This window comes from Carassius gibelio, chromosome A9 (genome assembly GCF_023724105.1).
Source record: "Carassius gibelio isolate Cgi1373 ecotype wild population from Czech Republic chromosome A9, carGib1.2-hapl.c, whole genome shotgun sequence".
Classification (NCBI taxonomy): Eukaryota; Metazoa; Chordata; class Actinopteri; order Cypriniformes; family Cyprinidae; genus Carassius; species Carassius gibelio.
The window spans coordinates 3,925,302-3,947,951 of NC_068379.1; the positions used below are offsets into that span (position 1 = coordinate 3,925,302).

General features: G+C 37.8%; 1 protein-coding gene across 1 annotated transcript in view; it reads left to right on the forward strand.

Moving 5' to 3' along the window:
- The window catches only part of LOC128019449 (collagen alpha-2(IV) chain), a 104,682-nt gene that overhangs the window by 58,993 nt on the left and 23,039 nt on the right, over positions 1-22,650 (forward strand). The window contains exons 5-8 of the mRNA XM_052605436.1: positions 20,584-20,718; positions 21,098-21,142; positions 21,427-21,543; positions 21,711-21,779. Coding sequence (XP_052461396.1) covers positions 20,584-20,718; positions 21,098-21,142; positions 21,427-21,543; positions 21,711-21,779 — 366 coding nt within the window. The remainder of the gene's footprint in view (positions 1-20,583; positions 20,719-21,097; positions 21,143-21,426; positions 21,544-21,710; positions 21,780-22,650) is intronic.

Here is a 22,650-nt window from a genome sequence, read left to right on the forward strand (position 1 = left end):
AAGTGGAGTGGTGTAATTTCTTAGAAAACCACAAATGAGAATCAGAGGTAGTGGTCATATAAAGGTGATTATGTGATGTTCTGTGGTTAATACTATTTACTCATTAAACAGTATAGAATTTTTAGCCGTCTAATGGAATATTACCACAATTACAACACAGAAAAGTCTTACAATTTTGGAAATAATTTATTTGTATAGATTTTATATGGATAATATATATGCATTATAATATCTGTAATGGTCTGAGGAAATTCAGCTTTGCCATCATATTCAAAATATTACTGTTAAATCAAATGAATGCAACCTCGGTGAGAATTAGAAACAAAAGCATAAAAACTCTTAGCAACCCCAGTCTTTTGAACAGTAGTGCATATTCTCTCTTTGTAGTAATACAATATGAATAGTCAGATATTCAGGCATGTGAAAACCTGTTGAATTCTGTACCAAATAAATTAAAAATAAATTAAAAAAATGAAATGCTTGACTGAAGTGTTTGCTGATTCACCAATTACAAAAGAGAAAGCTACAACATGAAGGGGTTTATAGAGAATATGGGCTGAACATTTTTTATTTAGTGTGAATAGGCCTTAAAAAGGATTAAGAAAATCCATATCAAAGCTTTTTAAAAAGGATCGAGCAGCTGGTGGTTCAGCAACACTGTCCATATGTTCCCCATCAATTCCCCTTGTCCCCTCAGCAGTGGCTGCGAGCTGGTAACGTTCAATTCACATTTTTGTCACGATAGCTTGCTGAGGATACTGGCATCTTCTGAAAGCTACAGATGACGGAGTGGATGGAGTAAAATGACTGGATAATCAGCAATGGATCCTTTCCCTCAATTGACCATTGTGTGTCAATAGTCAATAGTTTCCTTTAGTCAGCTGAATCAAGTGGCAGGCCTTCAGTCCACCCACGTTTGGAGCTCTGCCCTGGTTGGTCAGCTGGTCTGCTGGTGGGCAGTGTTTAGCACAGCTGGAACTGCAGTGGGTGGCAGGTCATAAAGCATGCTAAGCTACCGAATAACATAATCAACACATGTCTGTGTTAATGTGGCTTATAGGTGTCTATAGAGTTTTTTTGGGGGTGGGACTAACTATTTGTTGGAGTTAAAAGCAGAAGCTCAAACATGCTTGTTTTTGGCGAGCTACCTTTTTGAGCTCAATCGACAGCATTTGTTGCACAAGATGAATAAATTTTTTCTCAGATTATGTCTCAAATGCTGTTGAATTAGCCTAACTTACAGGTCCTTCTCAAAAAATTAGCATATTGTGATAAAGTTCATTATTTTCCATAATGTAATGATACAAATTAAACTTTCATATATTTTAGATTCATTGCACACCAACTGAAATATTTAAGGTATTTTATTGTTTTAATACTGATGATTTTGGCATACAGCTCATGAAAACCCCAAATTCCTCTCTCAAAAAATTAGCATATCATGAAAAGGTTCTCTAAACGAGCTATTAACCTAATAATCTGAATCAACTAATTAACTCTAAACACCTGCAAAAGATTCCTGAGGCTTTTAAAAACTCCCAGCCTGGTTCATTACTCAAAACCTGACTGCTGTCCAGAAGGCCATCATTGACACCCTCAAGCGAGAGGGTAAAACACAGAAAGAAATTTCTGAACGAATAGGCTGTTCCCAGAGTGCTGTATCAAGGCACCTCAGTGGGAAGTCTGTGGGAAGGAAAAGGTGTGTCAAAAATGCTGCACAATGAGAAGAGGTGACCGGACCCTGAGGAAGATTGTGGAGAATGACCGATTCCAGACCTTGGGGGACCTGCGGAAGCAGTGGACTGAGTCTGGAGTAGAAACATCCAGAGCCACCGTGCACAGGCGTGTGCAGGAAATGGGCTACAGAGAAGCAGCACTGGACTGTTGCTCAGTGGTCCAAAGTACTTTTTTCGGATGAAAGCAAATTTTGCATGTCATTCGGAAATCAAGGTGCCAGAGTCTGGAGGAAGACTGGGGAGAAGGAAATGCCAAAATGCCTGAAGTCCAGTGTCAAGTACCCACAGTCAGTGATGGTCTGGGGTGCCATGTCAGCTGCTGGTGTTGGTCCACTGTGTTTTATCAAGGGCAGGGTCAGTGCAGCTAGATATCAGGAGATTTTGGAGCACTTCATGCTTCCATCTGCTGAAAAGCTTTATTGAGATGAAGATTTCGTTTTTCAGCACGACCTGGCACCTGCTCACAGTGCCAAAACCACTGGTAAATGGTTTACTGACCATGGTATTACTGTGCTCAATTGGCCTGCCAGCTCTTCCGACCTGAACCCCATAGAGAATCTGTGGGATATTGTGAAGAGAATTTTTGTATTAAAAACACTTTTCTTTTATTGGTCGGATGAAATATGCAAATGTTTTGAGACAGGCATTTTGGGTTTTCATGAGCTGTATGCCAAAATCATCAGTACTAAAACAATAAAAGACCTGAAAAATTTCAGTTGTTGTGCAATCAATCTAAAATATATGAAAGTTTATTTTTTATCATTACATTATGGAAAATAATGAACTTTATCACAATATGCTTATTTTTTGAGAATGACCTGTATATTAAACCCTAAATATTCCTTTAAGCAACTTATATTTTACTTAAAATTCCCATTGTAGAAAAAAAGTGACACAAATTAAAATGCTTGCCACCCAAACAGAGTAAACGTGTGGTACTCTAGCTATCATTACTCAATCAGTCTAAAGATGAAAACATGTTACCCAAAGTGACATAAACATGTCATGGTTTCCTCAAAGGAAACTTGATATTTCCAGTTCAAGAGGTGTTTGCTTTTATAAAGCAGGGCTCTAAATCCCATGTGCATGTCTGTTAGCATGTGAAAGTTAAAGGGTCCGTAATGTTATAGATTATCTGGTTGAAGTGGTTTAGTTCAGGTCCCCAGCCTCATTCTCTCTTACATCACAGCTGGATCCTGTCTGCACTCCTGTGCTGAGCTTCAGAGGGCTCATTCCTGAATCTTGAGGTAACGGTGCAGGTGCCTCTGGCTACAAGCACCTCCTCAAAAAGTAGGGGCCCAAGCAGACCTTCCAACACATGTCGGCCGCAGACAACATCTCATCCACTCATGTAGACATGCTAATGGAAAACAAAGCATGCAAAAAAATGACATTCTGGACACAAAATGAACCAAAACCAATGGGAGGAAAATATTTCAGGCACAGTTTCAGTGTTTACACATTGCATTGTTTACTGTCATTTATTTCATGTCCTCTTTTTGTTTAGCTCTGGATTCAAATACGTGGTGCAGTGTGAGGCACGTGCAGCAACACGTGGGCCAGAGCCCAAAAGATGATGTGTCTGGACCAATTACAGCCAAATCTAAACAGATTAAAAGTATAATAAACACAGGATCCCAGTCTAGCTGATCTGTGCAGAATGCATCCTCAGAGCCCAAGCCAGTTATCAGGAGAATGTCAAATGATTTATTATGGCTGGAAAGTGTCTTTGTGACACTTTCAATAATACTGTTGACAAATGGTTCCCTAAATACAGTCTACAGATGCCGGGTTGTGTATTGATGCTGCTGTTTTTTACTTAAGATCAGTTCAGTTGTGCACCCACTGCTTGCCCCAAGCTCTGTCCCTTCTGAAGGTTTTTATAAGGACCAGGTCCAAGCGAAACAGCAGATCACTGGGACACTTAACTCAATTAGTCTTTGTGTTTTCAAATAAATATTTGATTGTCAGTATCATTTTATTGTATACATATGAAATGTGTCAACTAGGACTGTGACGTTTGCCGTGAAACCGCGTCACCATGGTGGTCGGTTGCTACCTCTATTTCAGAGAGAGCAGCTGTTTTCAGCTCCATTGTAAGTGCCTCTATGCATAAGCATGGTGACCCAAAGAGTATTTGGTTATTTAAGTCACACAATAAATAAATAACTGTGAATGTCATTGCATTACATAAATGCAGTTTTATGTAGTCATACAAGTGGCTATGTTTGTAAACACGGAGGGGTATGCAGTCAGTGTTTTGTCAGTGTTTTCATTCTTGTGTCAAACGTTCACATTCATGCAGCTGCTTTTGGCCCAGAGACATCGTATTAGATGACTTTAAAATGGAATTACACGGTAAATGCATCATCTGTGTCAGATTGTTAGGACTAGTCCAGAGTAGACGTCTTACATCAGCGCGTTCTGAGCTCGTACGTGCTCATACTGGTAATCTCTCTCTCTCTCTCTCTCTCTCTCTCTCTCTCTCTCTCTCTCTCTCTCTCTCTCTCTATATATATATATATATATATGACCTCTAACATTAGCTTGCTCTATTCTTTTTCTATTTGATCTGTTTTCTTTTTATTTATTATATTTTTTAAAAGCCCTTGCTACGTGTACTGTGTTAAACTAACTGAGACTTGTTATAGCACTTATATATCATTGCTCTTTTTGTTGTTTTAGATTGCTTCCACTGTTCTCATTTGTAAGTCGCTTTGGATAAAAGCGTCTGCTAAATGAATACATGTAAATAAATGTAAATGTAATCTAATTATGTAATAAATGTAATAAGTAGATAACCAGTAATTTACTGGTAATGTTACAGCTTTGCATACCAGTAAATAGCAATTTTTGAAAAGCTGTTTTTGACATATAATCTCTTAATGGTAATTTTCTGACAATTTACCAGTAAAGACTGTGTGTGTGAAAGGGGTTTGTGTGCTATGTTTTAAATTCTAAAATAATCAATGCTGTATAATATTTTTCAAGTGTTAGTAGAACATGTTTTCATATAATTTGTTTGCTGGTGATATTTATTTTAATCATTTGTATCTAATGCAGTGGCATTCATAACATTAAAATTGTACAAATACTTTTTGGCCCACTGTAAATGATTTGCTTAAACAGGGTTTTACACAAGGATGACACTTTTAATTTTTATATTTTCAGACACCCACTTATTGCCTCTCTCTCTCTCTCTCTCTCTCTCTCTCTATGTCTCCACCATCCTGTTTAGATTCCTGTCTTTCTTAAGGGAGATATCTGTTACTAAGCCAACAGAATGAACCATGGCAACCGCTCTAGTCCTTTAGCCCAGTCAGTAACACTGTGTAAATACTGGGGGGGTGGGGGGGTGGTCAATTAAAGAAGTGACCGGGAGTGTATGTGCTGTATCTGTGTGAAGCAGCCCCAGAGCCTGGAGATATTTCCTAAAGTTCCCAAGGACTGGAGATATTTCATTGTGAAGATATTTAGTCACAGACTAAATAAAATCAGCTCCAGTGGGAGGTTAACTGGGACATGTTCTCCAAATATACCTCCAGAGGAACATGAAACATTTAGTGACATGAAGCAACTGTACTGTAGTGTTTAACATCGAATGCATTAATGCATTATCTCTTTGTCAGAACACCATGTATGGAAGTATTGCACCGGCTCTTAACTGAACAGTCAAATCCACATTTCCAGAATATGTCTCAATTTAGGGGCGTATGGAGAGGTTTACTGCTCCAGATACACCTGTGTTCATGTCATCCAGCTAGGCCTTTGTGATTATGATAACATATTAAAATGTTCAGATAAAAGTTTCAAGTATTTGGCAGTATGAAATATTTAAATGGATAGTTCACCCAAAAATGAAAATGATGTCATTCATGACTCTCATGTCGTTCCAAACACGTAAGATCTCCATTCATCTTCGGAACACAGTTTAAGATATTTTAGATTTAGTCCAAGAGCTTTCTGTCCCTCCATTGAAAACCTATGTACGGTATACTGTCCATGTCCAGAAAGGTAAGAAAAACAAAAAGCGCAAAAGAACCGGTGAACCATTTTCTTTCACCAGTTTATTGAATCAAACTGTCCGAAAGAACTGAACTTGCCATCACTACTGGTGATCCGGAAACCGATACAACCAGTTCTTGACTCGAGAACGAGTCAGTCTTTCATTTGTTATCTGGCTCGGCTCGGTGTTAATCTTCAGTTCTCTCTTCACAGCAGTTCAGTCAGTGTACTGTTTGAGTAAATGAATTACTCCGGGATATTGGTTTGTTTGAACTCAGAGGGAGTGTCAGCCACATTAAAAAAGTTAACAGCTTAAGTCATTTGTGGATTAATGCGTATTGGAGATGCAAACCGTTTAAAACGATTCAGTTCGATTTGGTGAACTGGTTCAAAAAGATCCGGTTACATCGAGTGATTCGTTCGCAAACCATATATCACTGCACTGTGTTGTCAACGTGCTCACAACAGACACGGAAGAGAAGACAATGCTGAATAAAGTCTTTTTTTTTTTTTTTTTTTTTTTTGGACCAAAATGTATTTTCGATGCTTCAAAAAATTGTAACTGACCCTCTGATGTCACATAGACTACTTTGATGATGTTTTTCTTACCTTTCTGGACGTGGACATTAGGGACAGAAAGCTCCCGGACTAAATCTAAAATATCTTAAACTGTGTTCCAAAGATGAATGGAGGTCTTACGTGTTTGGAACAACATGTAAGTTATTAATGACATCATTTTCATTATGTCTATCCTTTTAAGTAAGCACTGTAAAATAAAATAAAATGCTGGAGATATCCCTGCCCTATCAATAAACTGCACCAATGTTCTTCTTAGTTGGTCGATAATGATGGAGTACCCTGCTCAATTGTTTTTTAGTTACCCTTTATTTAAAGGTAGAGTTCACCCCAAAATGAAAACTTGCCTATGATTTACTCACCCTCAAGCCATTCTAGGTGTATATTACTTTCTTCTTTCCGATGAGTATAATCAGAGTTATATTTAAAATGCCTAGCTCTTCTGAGCCTTATAATGGCAGTGAATGGGGGTCGAGACTTTGAAGCAAAATAAAGTTCATAAATCTTCCAAGCTCTGAAGAGCGAGGACATTTTTTTTTTATTATTGGGTTATGAACTGCATTTTGTATAATTTTTTACTGTTCTCTGAGGAACTGTACACTAATAATGTTCTCACGATTTTTACTTAGAAAAACATCTTAATTTAGAAGTAATAGGCAGGGTGGGTGGCGAAGTTGAACAAAACCTTGTTTAATGAAATCGTAAGACACAAGTGTTTGATACTGTGACGGTGGGTTTTGGGAAAAACACAAGGAGAGGGTAGGATCCAATTGCAAAGTATGATTTATTAAACAAAAAGGGAAATACAAAATAAACAGTCTTGAGAGACAAACAAACCAAAAGAGGGAACCGGATATAACGGGGGAAACGAGAAGGTAAGGGGAAGTCTCGGAAGACAAGAACATATCAACACATAGGGTAAGGACTCCATACAGACAATGGAGAAGGACAGCTCTATATAGTGAGACTAATGACAAAGGATTGTCAGCACCTGTGCGATTTAATTGGAGTGCAATTACTGTGAAGACATGACCAGACTAGAGGAATCAAAGTGCCTATGATGAAGTGCCTAAGGAGAAGTGAGCTCACTAGGGAACACCCAGGAAAACAGAGACTGACAGCGTGACAGATACATGCTGTGTATGTTCAACAAATGACATGCAAAGCACCATCACTAATCTTTAAGTACTATTATCATATCTGAATATTTGTTCGATTTTTGTATTTAATTACTCTATAAAATTAAATCTGCTTACAGAATTCATCAATCAAAACCTCATAAATGTTCTGATAAAGAACTGTGCCTGTGAGCTGTAGTCTGTCGACTTAGTCGAATGAAAACATGAAGCACATGGTTCAGTTCAGTCTGTGTCCATTCATGACACTTTGACACAAAGATCTTTGACCCGTAACCTTTGGTCTAAAGCTCAGAAGAGACTCAACTGGAATCAGATCCAGGAGGATTTTCCCATCATCCAAGCACATTGACACTCTGGTCTTAAGAATGTTTATTTGGCCTTATTTCCCATCATTTTTTTGTTAGAGGGCGTTCCTGAGTGCTCCCGATGGAGATTAAACACTCAGACCAGATTGAAATATGAGTTTTTTTTTTTTTTTTTGTACGCCAGGCATGAATAATTTCCATTAATTTCCATTTCTGTTTAGTTAAAAACAAACAAACAAACAATACCTTATACTAGACATCTTAATGACATAAATAGCATCAGCAAAATATGTAAATGTGAAACATTTAGTGCATTGTGAATTCAGAAAGTCATGGGAACCGAGTTTTAATTGAGTGTTTTTATTTTGGAACCCAGTGGACCCCCAGAACCCAGCGTGACTGTATATGGATCTAAATGTGTGTATAATTTTGTACAGTTGTTTGGATGGCATTAATGGTGCACATACAGTACAAACATAGATGAACATGGAGGTCTGGACTTCCTCACACTTCATTTCTCCAACCCAGTCTCTCTCGCGTGCGTTCACTCTGTCTGTGTGTTTCCTGGCACCCATTAGGGGAAGATGAGAGGATGAAGCTCACATTTACCTTTTAAAGACAAAGGCAGTGTGCTGGGCAGAGCTGGGTAGGTACAGATGGCTGAGGTCGCTCTCAAGTTCAGATCTTCCTGAAATGAATCCCTTTCATCATGCTGAAATATTTTCTACCCTCAGCCAAAATGTCAAACCGAAGAATTGTATCTGATTCTTTGAGTCAGACGTCTCATCATTGTCATAACATCACTAGCATGCTTCACATTACAAGACTTGCCCACTGTTTACTTAGCATGGATCTGCACATCACCAATGACGCTATTCCTAATGAGATATCTCTCAGTGTGGATATCGGTATCCAAATGGCACAAGACTAACTAATATGTCAAACAAACGAATAGAAGTATAAGCAACAGTCCCAAGTCATTATACAGTAATTGCATTAATGCCAAGTCTTCTGGCATCAGTCTCAATCTTGTGTAAATACATCCCTACAGTAGTTGTTGTACCTTCCCAATGATGGAAAATAGTGAGGGTTGGTGAGAGCTACTCAGTAGATGCGTAGATTTTTACAAAGCTCATCGGTCTGAAAACCGAGGTGTGCGTTGTGATTGGCCGAATACCTCAAGCATGATACCTCCACGGTGAAAGCTGATCTGGCCATCCACAGGGCAAAGTTGATGTATTTCCTCAGCGACCAGCATGGATCAGCTCTAGGCATGACGAAGCAGATTTCGTCCTCTTTTGGAAGACCAAACAAAGTGGTTTCGCTTTCACAGTGAAACACACAGCGTCTATATGACATGGCGGCGGCAGCAGCAACAATACTACAATGAGAATAAAAGTTACGCCTTCTTTTTTTGTGTGAACATCTGGGCGGCGTTATGCAATCTTCCCAGATTGTGACATAAATATGTGGAGGCATGTTAGAACAAGCTGTTTTAGGGGGGTGTGGACGAGTATTAACTTTTATAAAGAATATCTCTTTGGACTTTAGTCTGTGCAACTTTATAGATCTTCTTTATGCACCAAGAGCTTGTAACACTCCAAAGAAAAAGGAAAAATTTTAATTGCATCATATGACCCCTTTAAATATATTCTAGAGGCTGGGGAACTAAACCATTAAACCAATAAAATAATTAAATTAATAAACGTGTTTACTAATGACTTAAATGTATGACTTCTAGTCAGTGATAAAAGTCTTTAGTCTGGGACAGCCCTACTGTATAACAATTAAACAGCGTAAATATTGCTGATTATATGCTGAGACAAGTATTAATAATAGTTTTCTTGACTCTGCACATGGGCATTGGAAGCAAAACTATTTAAAATAAAAAATCTGTGTGGGTCCTCCCCCGGAAATTAACGTAGCAACAAAAGTCTAGTTAGTTGTTTTGAACAAAAAATGATAAACATTCACTTAAATATCACTTAAATACCATTCACTTAAATGGCATTATATGAGCACACATCAAAGGCGGTAGTTAAAGAGCCACACAGATGGGAAATCAAAAATTACCTGTATTACAGTGTATGATGTAGCTGTCCATCAGTGTAAACAATGTGCAAAGTAATTAAACCAAAAAGTACACGATTTATAAAGTTATTGGCTTCTAAAGTAAGGAGTCGACTCTGAATCGCTGAAACGAGTCGTTATAGATTTCAAATCTTTTGCCCATTTCTACGTCACTAGGAACACTTTGCATAATAATCTCCGCCTACCGTTTTGGGAGAAACTGAACTCTGACCTGCCCCACCCCCCCACACAGACGCTCTGGTTGGTGTGATAGCATCATGTCGAGGAGACAGTGTGTTTTTAATTGTAAAGGCAAGTTTGTTTTATTTTCACTGCCAAAGAATGAAGATCAGAAGAACCATTGGCTACAATTCATTTTTACTACAATACCAGAGCAGTACAACAAATCCTTGTTCACAACATGTGTTCACAACATTTCACTGATGACTGCTTTTCTAATCTCTGTGAGTACAAGACGGATTTTCAAAGCATTTGTCCATAAAAGAGGGTTCATTACCAACTTTATTTAGACCAACAAGCATCTCCGAATCACAACGCGAAGTATGATTATGAAGTTATGTGTCTGTTTTCTCCCGAGCGTCTTATCAGTATGTGTGCTGTCTGCAGCCTGTCTGCGCTGATCGTCATGTACAAACACGTCATTAAAATGAAGTGTAACAAGTGCTGCTAATAGATATTCTGTGATAAAGTAATCCATATGAAAACAACGCGATGTCCGTTTTTCATGTCTCCCTTCGTTATATCTAATGTGACCACGCCCCCGCGCTGAACGTGCTATTCAGATTCAAACTGAAGCGCGCGGCGGAAGAAAAAGCAGCGAGACTGTTCAAGTTTTTTTTTTACTGGTTTTTTTACTGTTTGCTTCGTGATGAGAGGAATAAGACATAATTCACCCCAAAAAGATGCTAACGCATTGTTTACCGTGAAGTTGTGTGCGGAACAACCAATCAAAACTATGTTAGTTGACCAATCAGAACACAGTATGCTACCAAAAGGTGGGGTTTAAGGAAACTGAATCTTTTGAACAGCTTCGCGCAAACCGTTTGGGGATCTCTGAGAATTGAGGTAATTTTAAAATGATATTTTGACAAAATGACAATGTTTTTTAACCTTGGATGGATTTAAAACTATTGTACAGGACTTATAAACAGTGATAGGAAGCTTAGAATTTTCATCTTACTGGCTCTTTAAAACATGGAATGGAGTTTAATTTGTTTGGGCCTTCCTCAAGTGAATGCATTTGACTGATGGTGCTCTGAAAAGTGAATAGAAACGTGCTGAATTAGAGACAGTGAAAGTGAGTGGGTCCAATAACATAGGTCTTTAAAAGTGGGTGGATCTTGTCCCATCCACATACTATGGTTGCGATGCCCATGACTCTGCATCCTACCTTACTCAAGATTGAGACCTTGATAAAAAAAATAACAGCAACATGAGACCAATTTAAAAAAAGATTTTACTTAGAAATTAACATTCTCTCATCACGTTCTCACCCTAATATCGAACTTCCATGATTTGCTTTCTTCTGTGGAACAGAAATATGAATCAAATAAAATGGCAGAACATTGTGACTGGTTCACTAACAATTTTATAGTTTTGATTAAAAGTATTACAATTTTTAAGCAGTTTTACAGTAATATCATTGAGTTCCTGTGAGCCATGTGGCGCTTGACACTCCAGTCCAGTAAGTGTTTAAAATATAATTTTACACTGGTTTGCCAAATGGCATTAAAACACCAGAAGTAACAGGTACAAATTCCACCATCTATGACCTTGTGAAGCACTGGATGAATGCCATGCACTTTTGTAATGATGTAAGGGTGAGAGCATTACTAAAGATATAACATTTTGGGTAAACTATCCTTTCAAATAATAATATTTGAAATGCCTTAAATTGAATTACATTTAACCTAAATATTTAGCCTAGGTTATTAGTTTTTAGTATAAAATAAAACCCTCTCAAATAAACAATAAAAAACTCTGATAAAAACACTTTATCACTGTGCAGTGAGGGACAAAAAACAGGACCTAAGCACAGCAGTCTTTATTGAAAACAAAAGTCCAAATAGCTTATTACATGAAATAAAAAATAAAAAAAAACCTTTTAAACAACCTGATCCTTAAAACCTTAAATATGGGCATGTCATTGGTTTAGCCCATGTCATCAAAATCCCACTCCAGCCAGGAAACCAAAGTTGGCAACTTTGATACGAGGTGTTTCTACTTCGGTGTCTGAAGATTTGGTTTTCCAGTAGAAGTAGACAGCTAAACAAATATTAGAGGGAACATTACACAGCACCCAACCCGGCCCAGAGACCCACTGCACCTGCTCAAGTGATTCACATCCAGAACGTGGTGATGATGATGTCACGTGTAATCTCATAATGGTAATATATTTCTTTCGCAATTCATTTTCTTCTGGTCCTACATTGGAGAATTTGTGAAAACATGAGAACATTCTCTTCTGTTGTAATCAGGAGAAATGACTCATCTTGCCCTTGTCTCTCCATGGTGGCTGCATTAATGTAATGTGTTTTTTTCTAGAAGTCTGTGAGTCAAAGCAATGACAACGGGGTTGTGCTTTTGTAAAATCGTGTGTTGTAATGGGGTGTAAGGAACATGCACAGCTCCACTGAGGTTTTAGGCCTCAGAGAGTTCTTGTGACTAATATGATCCATGGCTGGGGCTGGGTCTACTCACTACTGCTTGGATTTCTGCCTTGGAACATAATATTCCACATTCACACGGATGGGTGAGGAAACTCTGAATTATCATGGCTTGTTGATAAGTTCCCATCCTCTCTTGGTATGGAATGTGTGTTGCGTATCTGTGGAAAAAAATCCAAAAAGTATTCTTCTTCATAGTTTCTAAAAACATTATCCTTTTGTGTTCAGAGAGTGGCAGAGTACAGATTTGGAAGATCAGGGGGAATACATGGTGAAAGATTTTCTTTCAAAAGCATTTTTTATCTGCTCCCTTAGTGAACCTGCATTCCTGCATTGGAGTAGTTCAGAGTGTCCTGATGTTCAATCATTTGTCTGGGTTTTCTTTACTCTCCAGAGTGCTTCCTGTTTCCTGAGTCAACTAAATCAGAGTTACTGTTTGTAGCTGATCCAGAAACATGTCACATTGAGTTCATGTGCACCACTGAAAGGCTGCATTTATTTGATCAAAATACAGTAAAAACAGTGATACTGTGAAATATTTTTACAGTTACAATTACTTGTTCCTATGATGGCAAAGCTGAATTTTCAGCAGCCAGTACTTCATACTTCAGTGTCACCTGATTCTTCTGAAATAATTGTCAATTTTGTGCAATATTATCAGTGTTTAAAACTTTTAACAATATTCAATAATCCTTAATCAGTATTTGTTTTTTTTTCTTGTTTTTTCCTTTTTTTTATTGTAAAAAAAACAAAACAAAACAAAAAACAATTGTTGTTTCAGTTTTGTGTGTGCTGCCTTCAGTCACCTTGAAATGAGTTGTATTAAGAGACACCTTGGGTATTTGAGCCATCTCATCAAATTACATCTGGGAAAGTTATTCCATCACAAAATTTTAAGATGTGATCAAGTCCAACAGTAATTTTTAAAGTGAATATATACTTGAATATCTTGGCCTTGTGCAGTTAAAGAACTGAAGAAAATGCAGTTTGTGATGGCTGAAGATTCAAGGATTCAACTGTGCATTTTGTCTATAAGCCAGTATCATCCAGCTATACATCTTTCTTAGTTACAGACACAAAGATTAACATGAACAACTGGCACAAAATGTACTGCTATCCCACCTCAGCTCTTCCGAGTCTCCTGTGTTTTCCTGCAGTTTTTGGGTGATGACGAAATGGAAGAGGTGAGGAGACACTTGGCGCTTTAAATGTGGCATTACTGACACTCTCAGTGAAGACGGGGGTTTGCATAAGAGTTTGGGAAACATGGAAAGTTCAAGAAGGATTGGATTTTGTTAAGGCCAATAGAGCCAGCAGATTAAAAAACAGAATTTAAACTAATTTATCTTGGAGAGACTTGCAGTGAAATGTAAGGAGAGACAAAATAAAAGACAGACATTTATGCAGAGGGGAAGTGATGGTGTGAGGCAGCAGCAGAAGGTGAAAACAACAGGAAATGACCTGTATGTTTTATGGCTCCCCTCTGAACTGGAGAACGCTGGGGAGTTTAGCTGGCACACCCAGGAGCTGTCAATCAATTCAACTAATGGCTCATTTCCTCCTCACACAAATGTACACTTACAGCGATGTCTGTTTGTATTTTTCTAAATGCATTAAAGGCTGTTCAGCAGCTGCTCTCCCCTTTCTTCATTTTGACTTTTAGACTTGCTTTTGCCCCAATTGCCTAATTATAGTTTTTAGACTTGTTTTTGCCCTGTTTCTGACTCGTCAATCTTCTGAGAAAATTTAAAAAAAAAATTTATTTTTATTTTTTTGCAATTTTGAAGAGTAATCTGTGTCTTATATAATGGAAGTGCCTGGAAATGTACAATACCTTAAAGGGATAGTTCACCCAAAAATTATACCTTATGAATCAATAAAAGAGCATTGTCTTCTCTTCCGTGTCTGTTGTGAGATTTCAAAACACTGCAAACGAATCACTTGGTGTAATCCGATCTTTTTGAACCAGTTCACCAAATTGGAACTGAATCGTTTTAAACGGTTTGCATCTCTATTACGCATTAATACACAAATGACTTAAGCTGTTGACTTTTTTAATGTGTCTGACACTCCCTCTGAGTTCAAACAAACCAATATCCCGGAGTAATGCATGCACTCAAACAGAACACTGACTGAACTGCTGTGAAGAGAGACTCGTTCTCGACTCAAGAACCGGTGCATCGGTTTTCGGAAATATTCAGAAGAGCTTAAGAATTAGAATTAGACAAGAAAATGAAGTAAATGACAGCAAAATCTTGATTTTTGGGCGAATGATGCCTTTAAAGGACAAGTTTGCTCATTTTCAACCAAAATAAAGATTTGGCATCATTTACTTTTCTTTTTTGGGTGAAGGCTGGTTGAAAACTGACAAAAATTTAGATTTTACTATTATTTATTAACTAAATACAGTAACTGTTCACGTCATCCATTATTTCTTGCCTGTTCTTGAGTTGTGACATTCACTCCTCATTAGCATCTGCACTGGAAGGATAAGACAGGACAGATAAGAGTCATAATGCAGTCAGCAGGGTTGAAGGGTATTTAATCTTCTCTTTTGTAAGCAAATGCACATCTGCAAAGCAATGCCAGATGATGGTCTCTGGATGTTCTTCCTGAGACCCAAACTCCACCTTTAATCAGAGACAAGGGCTTAATCTGAATGTGTTTATGCAGGTGCATGGAAAGTTAGGGTTCCACACAAACACATGCTTCTACGCATTCACACTAATATGTGATTGATAGGATTTGAGCCAAAAACCTTTTCATCTGAGTGCATTTGCTGTGTAGTGTGCCAAGAATTCAAATCAGATTAAAGTACCGCAGACTGCCGGTGCTCATGCTTGTCTATCATCATGACTGGCTCATTTCACTTAATGTACGTTATAAAGAGTGTTGACAGTTCCTCTTGAGTCATGACACACAAGTTTGACGTTGGTATGACTTCTTCATGTTTTTGAAACCTGATGTTTCTTATGCTTACCAAGTCTACATTTATTTGAGCAAAAATACAGTAAAAACAGTATTATTCTGCCATTTGAAATAACTCATTTCTGTTTGAATATTGCATTTTCTATTTCTATTTCGATGTAATTTAGCATCGTTACTCCAGTCTTCAGTCGCATGATCAGAAATCATTCTAATATGCTGATTTGCTGCTCAAAACATTTTTAAAACAGTTAATATCTTTGTTGAAATCATGATGTATTGAAAAAATATATATTTGAATAGAGAGTTCAAAAGAATAGAATTTATCTGAAATAGAAATATTTTGTAGCATGAATGTCTTTTAAAGGGGGGGTGAAATGCTCGTTTTCACTCAATATCCTGTTAATCTTGAGTACATATAGAGTAGTACTGCATCCTTCATAACTCCAAAAAGTCTTTATTTTTATTATATTCATAAGAGAAAGATAGTCTGTACCGATTTTTCCCGGAAAAACACGACCGGCTGGAGGCGTGATGTGTGGGCGGAGCTAAAGAATCACGAGCGCGAGTAGGCTTTTGCGTTTGGAAGCTGTGACACTGTGAGGATAAAACCAACCAAAACAAACCATGGATAACAGTCAGATTCAGCGTATATTTATGATCCAGAATCAGATCCTAAGGCTGAAATTGAACAAGAGCAGCATCAGCAACGACGTCTCTATGTGGTATGTACTGAAACTGTATATATTTGCTTAGAGGTTTTGGAAAATGACTAAGTTCCACTTTCTTTGTCGTCTTTTTTTTTCTTCTTTTAAGCTGTACATGTGGAAAGTGCAGTTTGATGCCAGCATCGCATGTTGTTTACTTGATGTGCTTACACGCAGATAGCTAAGTTAACAACACAGAGATATTTGAAGCAGTTTTACTCACCGCCTGCGGTTCCAACACACGATCATGACCCTTTTTCGTTGGGACTGCATTATCCTTAAGAAATAAACAATGTGCAAATCCGGCGTCAAACTGGGCCTTGTTTGTAAAACAAGCATCTTCGAAATGCAGGGAACAAACACAAACACTTGCACAACTCCGTTGATGCTCTGTAAAAATAAACTCCATCCACTGGTCCCTTAATGCTGTTTCTCTTTTGGTAATCTGTGCAGGGTTGTCTTGCCCTGGCAACCAAAAACACACTTCTTTTGTGACATTTGGCGACGCTCTCGCTCTGATCAGTGAAATGTCTGTGCTCAGCCTCGCTATACGGGAGCGCGCGCTCTTCCGGCAGACGTGCCCTAGGATCCATATAAGGAAATTCCGCTCCATCTAACGTCACACAGATCCATACTCGAAAAAAACTTTCCGAAACTTGTGACAAACCAGAAGGAGTATTCTTGGAACAGAAATACTCCTTCAAACGTACAACTTAATTTTTGAAACTTTGTCCATGTTTAGCATGGGAATCCAACTCTTTAACAGTGTAAAAAACTCAGTATGCATGAAATAGCATTTCACCCCCCCCCTTTAAACTGATAGAATAGAATAGAATAGAACCTGAAACATTTGCACACTACTATATATTACTATATTTTTATATAAGTCTGCTGGTTCCCAAGGGCAGAACAGAAAATATGGGTTAATAAATTGAGGAAGGCACATGACATGGGAAGGCCAGGAGGGAATTGGCCTGGTCACTTGTGATGGTCCAGGAAATAACAAATCTCAGTTATTCAATCTTTTAGAAGAGTGATCGTTTTTGCATGTGTGGAAAAAAAAAGGGTGAATACAATTTCTAAGACAGCCAGGCAATGACCATGGAGTAAGATTATCTTTATTAAAGTTTGTTGTATTTTCAATGACTGTGATTTGCAGCTAGACTAAGCCCAGATATGTTAATGCGTTATTTTGCTTAAAACTACCAACAGATAATGAATCTAGAGTGTGTCAAGGACACGTTGCGGTGAAAACGTGCTGCAGAGAACCACACAGGATGTTTATATGTACTCTCAAAAATGAACATGATTTTCTGCATCTTTGCTATTGTTGCTAGGCATTTTGCTAAGGACATTTTGGTGATTACTAAGATGCTTCTACAACATGCCAAAACAAACTATAGACTTAAGTAGAGGGCAAGTCATATTTAATGGGCCATATATTTGCTGTATTTTGGGATGTGCACAATATATTTGGCAGAAGGGCCGAGGTTACATGTGGGAGATTTGCTGGATAATACAACTGCTAAATAAAGAGCAGCTTAAATCTGGTCTGCTCAGTGACTTGTAGTGTATTGTTTGGAAAATAATTCTAATTTGTGACATTGATCATGTGACCCATACAGAAAGCTCTTAAATCAAGCTGGTGAACACAAGCTTTTTGGCTTTTTTTTTTTTATTTTTTTTTTGGCATAAGTTTTTTTGTATTTTATGTCATTTTTATATGAACAGATTGGAGCACTAGATTGTTTTATGTAAAGGCGCTTTGCCAGTGATAGCGCTGGCTAACTGTTTCAATGACTCTCTGTGCCAATCACAACAGCAGTGGCCCGCTGACCAATCAGAACAGAATAGGCTTGAGGAAGGGAAGGTTTGCTCCGAACTTGCTTGAAACTTATCGTTTCCCAATCATTGGCATAGTGATTTCAGCAAAATGAACAAATTGTTTTTCATGTTACTGCCCTAACATGTCTATTAGTATTTACGCAAACTTTGCTTACACTACAAACGATACAAAACAATGATGTTATAAGTAACCTGTTTACCTGGGTCTTCACCTTCCCTCTTATCTGACAAGTTTTGGGGTTTGAGTCATTCTTTCATCACGTGAGAGCCTCATAAGCTTTGACCATAGACTGTGTAAAAGGCTTTAACCTATCGTTCGCTCTTTGTCAAGTGACGTGACAGCATTGGATAGAGAAATTAATTTACAAGCTTCCTTACAAACAGGTGTATAGTCATCATCATCATTATCATCATTATTATAATTATTATTTACTTTTACAGTCACAGTTACTGCATTTCTGGTCTCAAATTGTAGCTTTTTACTTCTTACAGTTTATAAATGTGTGAATTTCTGTCATGATGGTTATTTTCCATACTCTGAATGTTGTTATAAAGGTAATAAAGAGTTTTCCATGGAATTAAAACATTCATCATGTCTCATTTCCGTTGTAGTTAGTTGTACAGTCAAGAAATGTTTTAATAAATTCTCCCTTGAGTTTTAAAGAAACTATGAATTGTGGTAATATATTATGTCTAATATCCTGAGATGTCTTATATGTTTCTAGAACCACTTTTTTCCTATCATGGGAAGTATCAACTGCATTTTAACAAAGTGCCCTCACACCAGCGTTACTGTTACAATGTCAGACAGATATGTTTCATAAATATAAATTCAGTTCTCACACTATATATTCAGCTAAGTCATGAATGTATCCTCTGGACCTCTTGTAAGGCAGATGCAGACAGAATTATTTTTACTATGGAATAACGCAGCACGGTTTCATTTATGATTATTATAAGGACAGGCAGTACACACTAGCTCAGCATTAACAGTAGTCAGAACCTTATCTGTGAGGTCAGAGGTCAAAGTACTTGACAAAACACCTGACACACTGTTTGACTGATGTGGACCTTAAGACCTCTATGCTTCACCCGGGCCTCTTCATAAAAACCTAATACTACAAATGTTATTCTTGGCTGTAATCTGGCACCTATTTTGTTTTTAGTTAACCGCTTTCAGACCTCTATTCTGTATCTGTCAGAATAGGTGTAATTTATGGATGAACATATGGGACATGTCCCGGACACTTTTTGCCAAGGCTGGATTTGTCCCCAAAACTTTTTGAAAGCTCTTCATTTGGATTGCATTACACGTGTTTCTCAGACTTGGCGTACAAACCTTACATACATAATGAATCATAATTAAATGGCACTTAAAAAACACTCACTGTTTCCCCGCCATTAACAGTTTGGATTTAATACCCATGTAGAAAATGAATGGTTAAAAACAAGTCATTCTTCTGAAACACACTTTGTTTCAATGTGTCTCTCAAAATTTCAGATTGTTAGATAAGAGTGCAGAATCCAAACACACATCTAATATCACTATTAGAGTACAGCATATACAAATGACTTTTTTCTGTAATGTTAGAAGACTTAAGGTGTGCATCGGGCAGATGTTTCACTGATGTATGTTTCAGCTAATGAATGAGTTCAGATCAAGTCAAGGAACAACATTTAATTTGTAGTTAAAATAGATATGCAATTCGTTGGTAAGAGCACCGGGGGGCGCTATAGAGCTTTACAAACTGTTAACAGAGTATGCCATCTAGTGGTTATGTTTTGAAATGTAAAAAAAAAATGGTTGGATTATGTTCGAAATGAAATTGTACTAGTTTAGTGCCTACTCAGAAGTGTGCAGTGTACATTAAATATTGCATACTATTAAAAAGTAAAGCAAATGTAGTAGGTTATCTCAGGTGTTGCATGCATACAACAAATGCAAACTTTGCATGATATATCCAAAGTCTTCAGGATTACTAGAAACTTCCAGGCAGGTGTGTTGGGGCTGGAAGGAGGCAAACTCTGTTTGACACATGTGCATTATGATATGTAACCATGGACCACAAAACCACTCTTAAGTGTCAGTTTTCAGCACATGAAAGCTGAATAAATAAGCTTTCCATTGATGTATGGTTTGTTAGGATACAACAATATTTGGTCGGGATACAGCTATTTGAATATCTGGAATCTGAGGGTGCAAAAAAAATCAAAATACTAACAAAATCGCCTTTAAAGTTGTCCAAATGAAGTTCTTAGCAATGCATATTACTAATAAAAAAATACGTTTTGGTATATTTAAAGTAGGAAATTTACAGAATATCTCCATGGAACATGATCTTTTCTCAATATCCTAATGATTTTTGGCATTAAAAAAAATCTATTATTTTGACCCATACAGTGTTTCTTTTGGCTATTGCTAAAAATATACCCCAGCGACTTAAGATTGGTTTTGCAGTCCAGGGTTACATATAACTTGTGTATTATATGTTATAAAACCTGATTATTGCTGACTGTAAATGCACCTACTTATTCAAATCGGGAATGATATTTAATCTAATATGTAAATTTCTTTATGTGAACTACAGGGATTGCCTGGACCCCTTGGTCCCCAGGGTCCCAGAGGCCCTAATGGGCGACCGGGAGACCCTGGTCTCCAGGGCCCTAAAGGAGAGAAGGGGGACCCTGGCAGAGGAGGCCTTATGGGTCCAAAAGGAAGTGTGGTGAGTCTCTCTGTCCTGATCTCCTCTTCTGCATTTACATAAGAACTTACATAAGAACAATCGGTTTAGATGGAGTTTAAGCCTTTTCATTATCTCCAGCATCTCTGAAGTACTGTGAAGTACGGTATTTGATTCGATTCAGAGGTTTTTGTAAGGTCTAGCCACAAAAGTTGAAATATTTCAGTAAAAGAACAATGTTCAGTAAACACAATGTCTCAATGGCATTATACATGACTCTTATATATTTAGACATATTGAGCCTCATTGTACTTTATCATTATCTTTTAAACAAACTAAAGATTAGTTCTGAGATTGGGTTAAACAGTTACATTTTACATGAAATTAACTGAAATGCTAATGTGTTTGTGGCTTTCTTTAGGGAATGCAAGGTGTTCCAGGGTTTAATGGAGCAGATGGTGTTCCGGTAAGTATGATTTTGTTTATATCCCCATTATTATATTGAAGGCTGTCATTAGGAACAACATAATGCAATTTTATAAAATGGCAACAACAGAAATATGATAAAAGACACCAATGTTCATTTAATATTTACATTTATTAAATCTGATCAATGAGAATATACTTTCATCCAGTAATAAGGTTCAAATACCATACAAACCTTTCCTTAGTATTGGGTTCACCCAATTTGGCTCACTGAAGGTAAAACAGAATATGCTGCTCAAATCTTTGTATCTGATCTATCATCAGGGCCATCCTGGGCCGTCTGGGCCTCGTGGAAAACCAGGAGCTGACGGTTGTAATGGAACCAGGGGAGAAACAGGAACGCCAGGCATTCCGGGACATAATGGCGAACCTGGAATATCAGTATGGGCGATCATTTATTAGAGTATATTACTGAGACATTACACAGGATCTATGCATAATACATACATAACCCATTTAACACATACTACTTATATTTTCTCACACACTCACTTCCAATTTTTTTTGTCTCTGTGTACTTGCCTGTCTGTAACTTTAATATTCTGTAGGGTCGGCCAGGAATGAAGGGGGAGAAGGGTGACCCTTTGGATATGTGGGTTTATATGGAAAGATTCAGGGTAAGAGGAACTAGAAGTTTCACCAGACAACACAGAACGAGAAACCAGAGGCAATATTTTGGTTGAACCAGAAGTTTATCTTAAACCTTTCTTATGTATACATTTACTATAAATTAAAGGAACACTCAATTTCTTTTTTGAAAATAGGCTCATTTTCAAACTGCCCTAGAGTTAAATGGTTGAGTTTTACCATTTTCGAATCCATTCAGCCGATCTGCGGGTCTGGTGGTTTTACTTTTAGCTTAGCTTAGCATAGATCATTGAATCTGATTAGACCGTTAGCATCTAACTCAAAAATTACCAAATAATTTCTATATTTATATTATATAGAATATATTCTATATATATAGATATATTGATATGGCTAGGAGCTATACTCTCATTCTGGCGTAATAATGAAGAAACTTTGCTGAGTTTGCTTTTTTTTAGGCACTGCGTAAATATCACTCCGCCTGCTGCACCCATGGTGTTATGGATAACCAGGAGAGGAGGCATAAGTATAAGAAACTCAGTTTATTGAGGCACAAGAAGAGGAGCAGGTAGTGTAGGGTGAGGCAATGGTGCTGGAGGCGGTGATGAAGGGATCCGTAGGTGAAGGGTACAAGACGCTGGAGGTAGTGGACACACACACAAACACACGATGAAGACTTGGAGACTCTGGAGATCGCTGGAGAGAGGTAAGTAGAGAGATAGTTAGTCCTTAGAGTAAGCACACAGGTCAGACCTTGTTGCGAACGCGACCGGACTCTGATTGGGTGCGTGTGTGTGGTATTTTTTAGTGAGCTGGTGATTGCAGGTGGATGAGGAGCAGGTGGGAGTGATTAGTACTTAGGTGAGGGAGTGCCCTGTGATTGGTTGGTGATGGAACCGG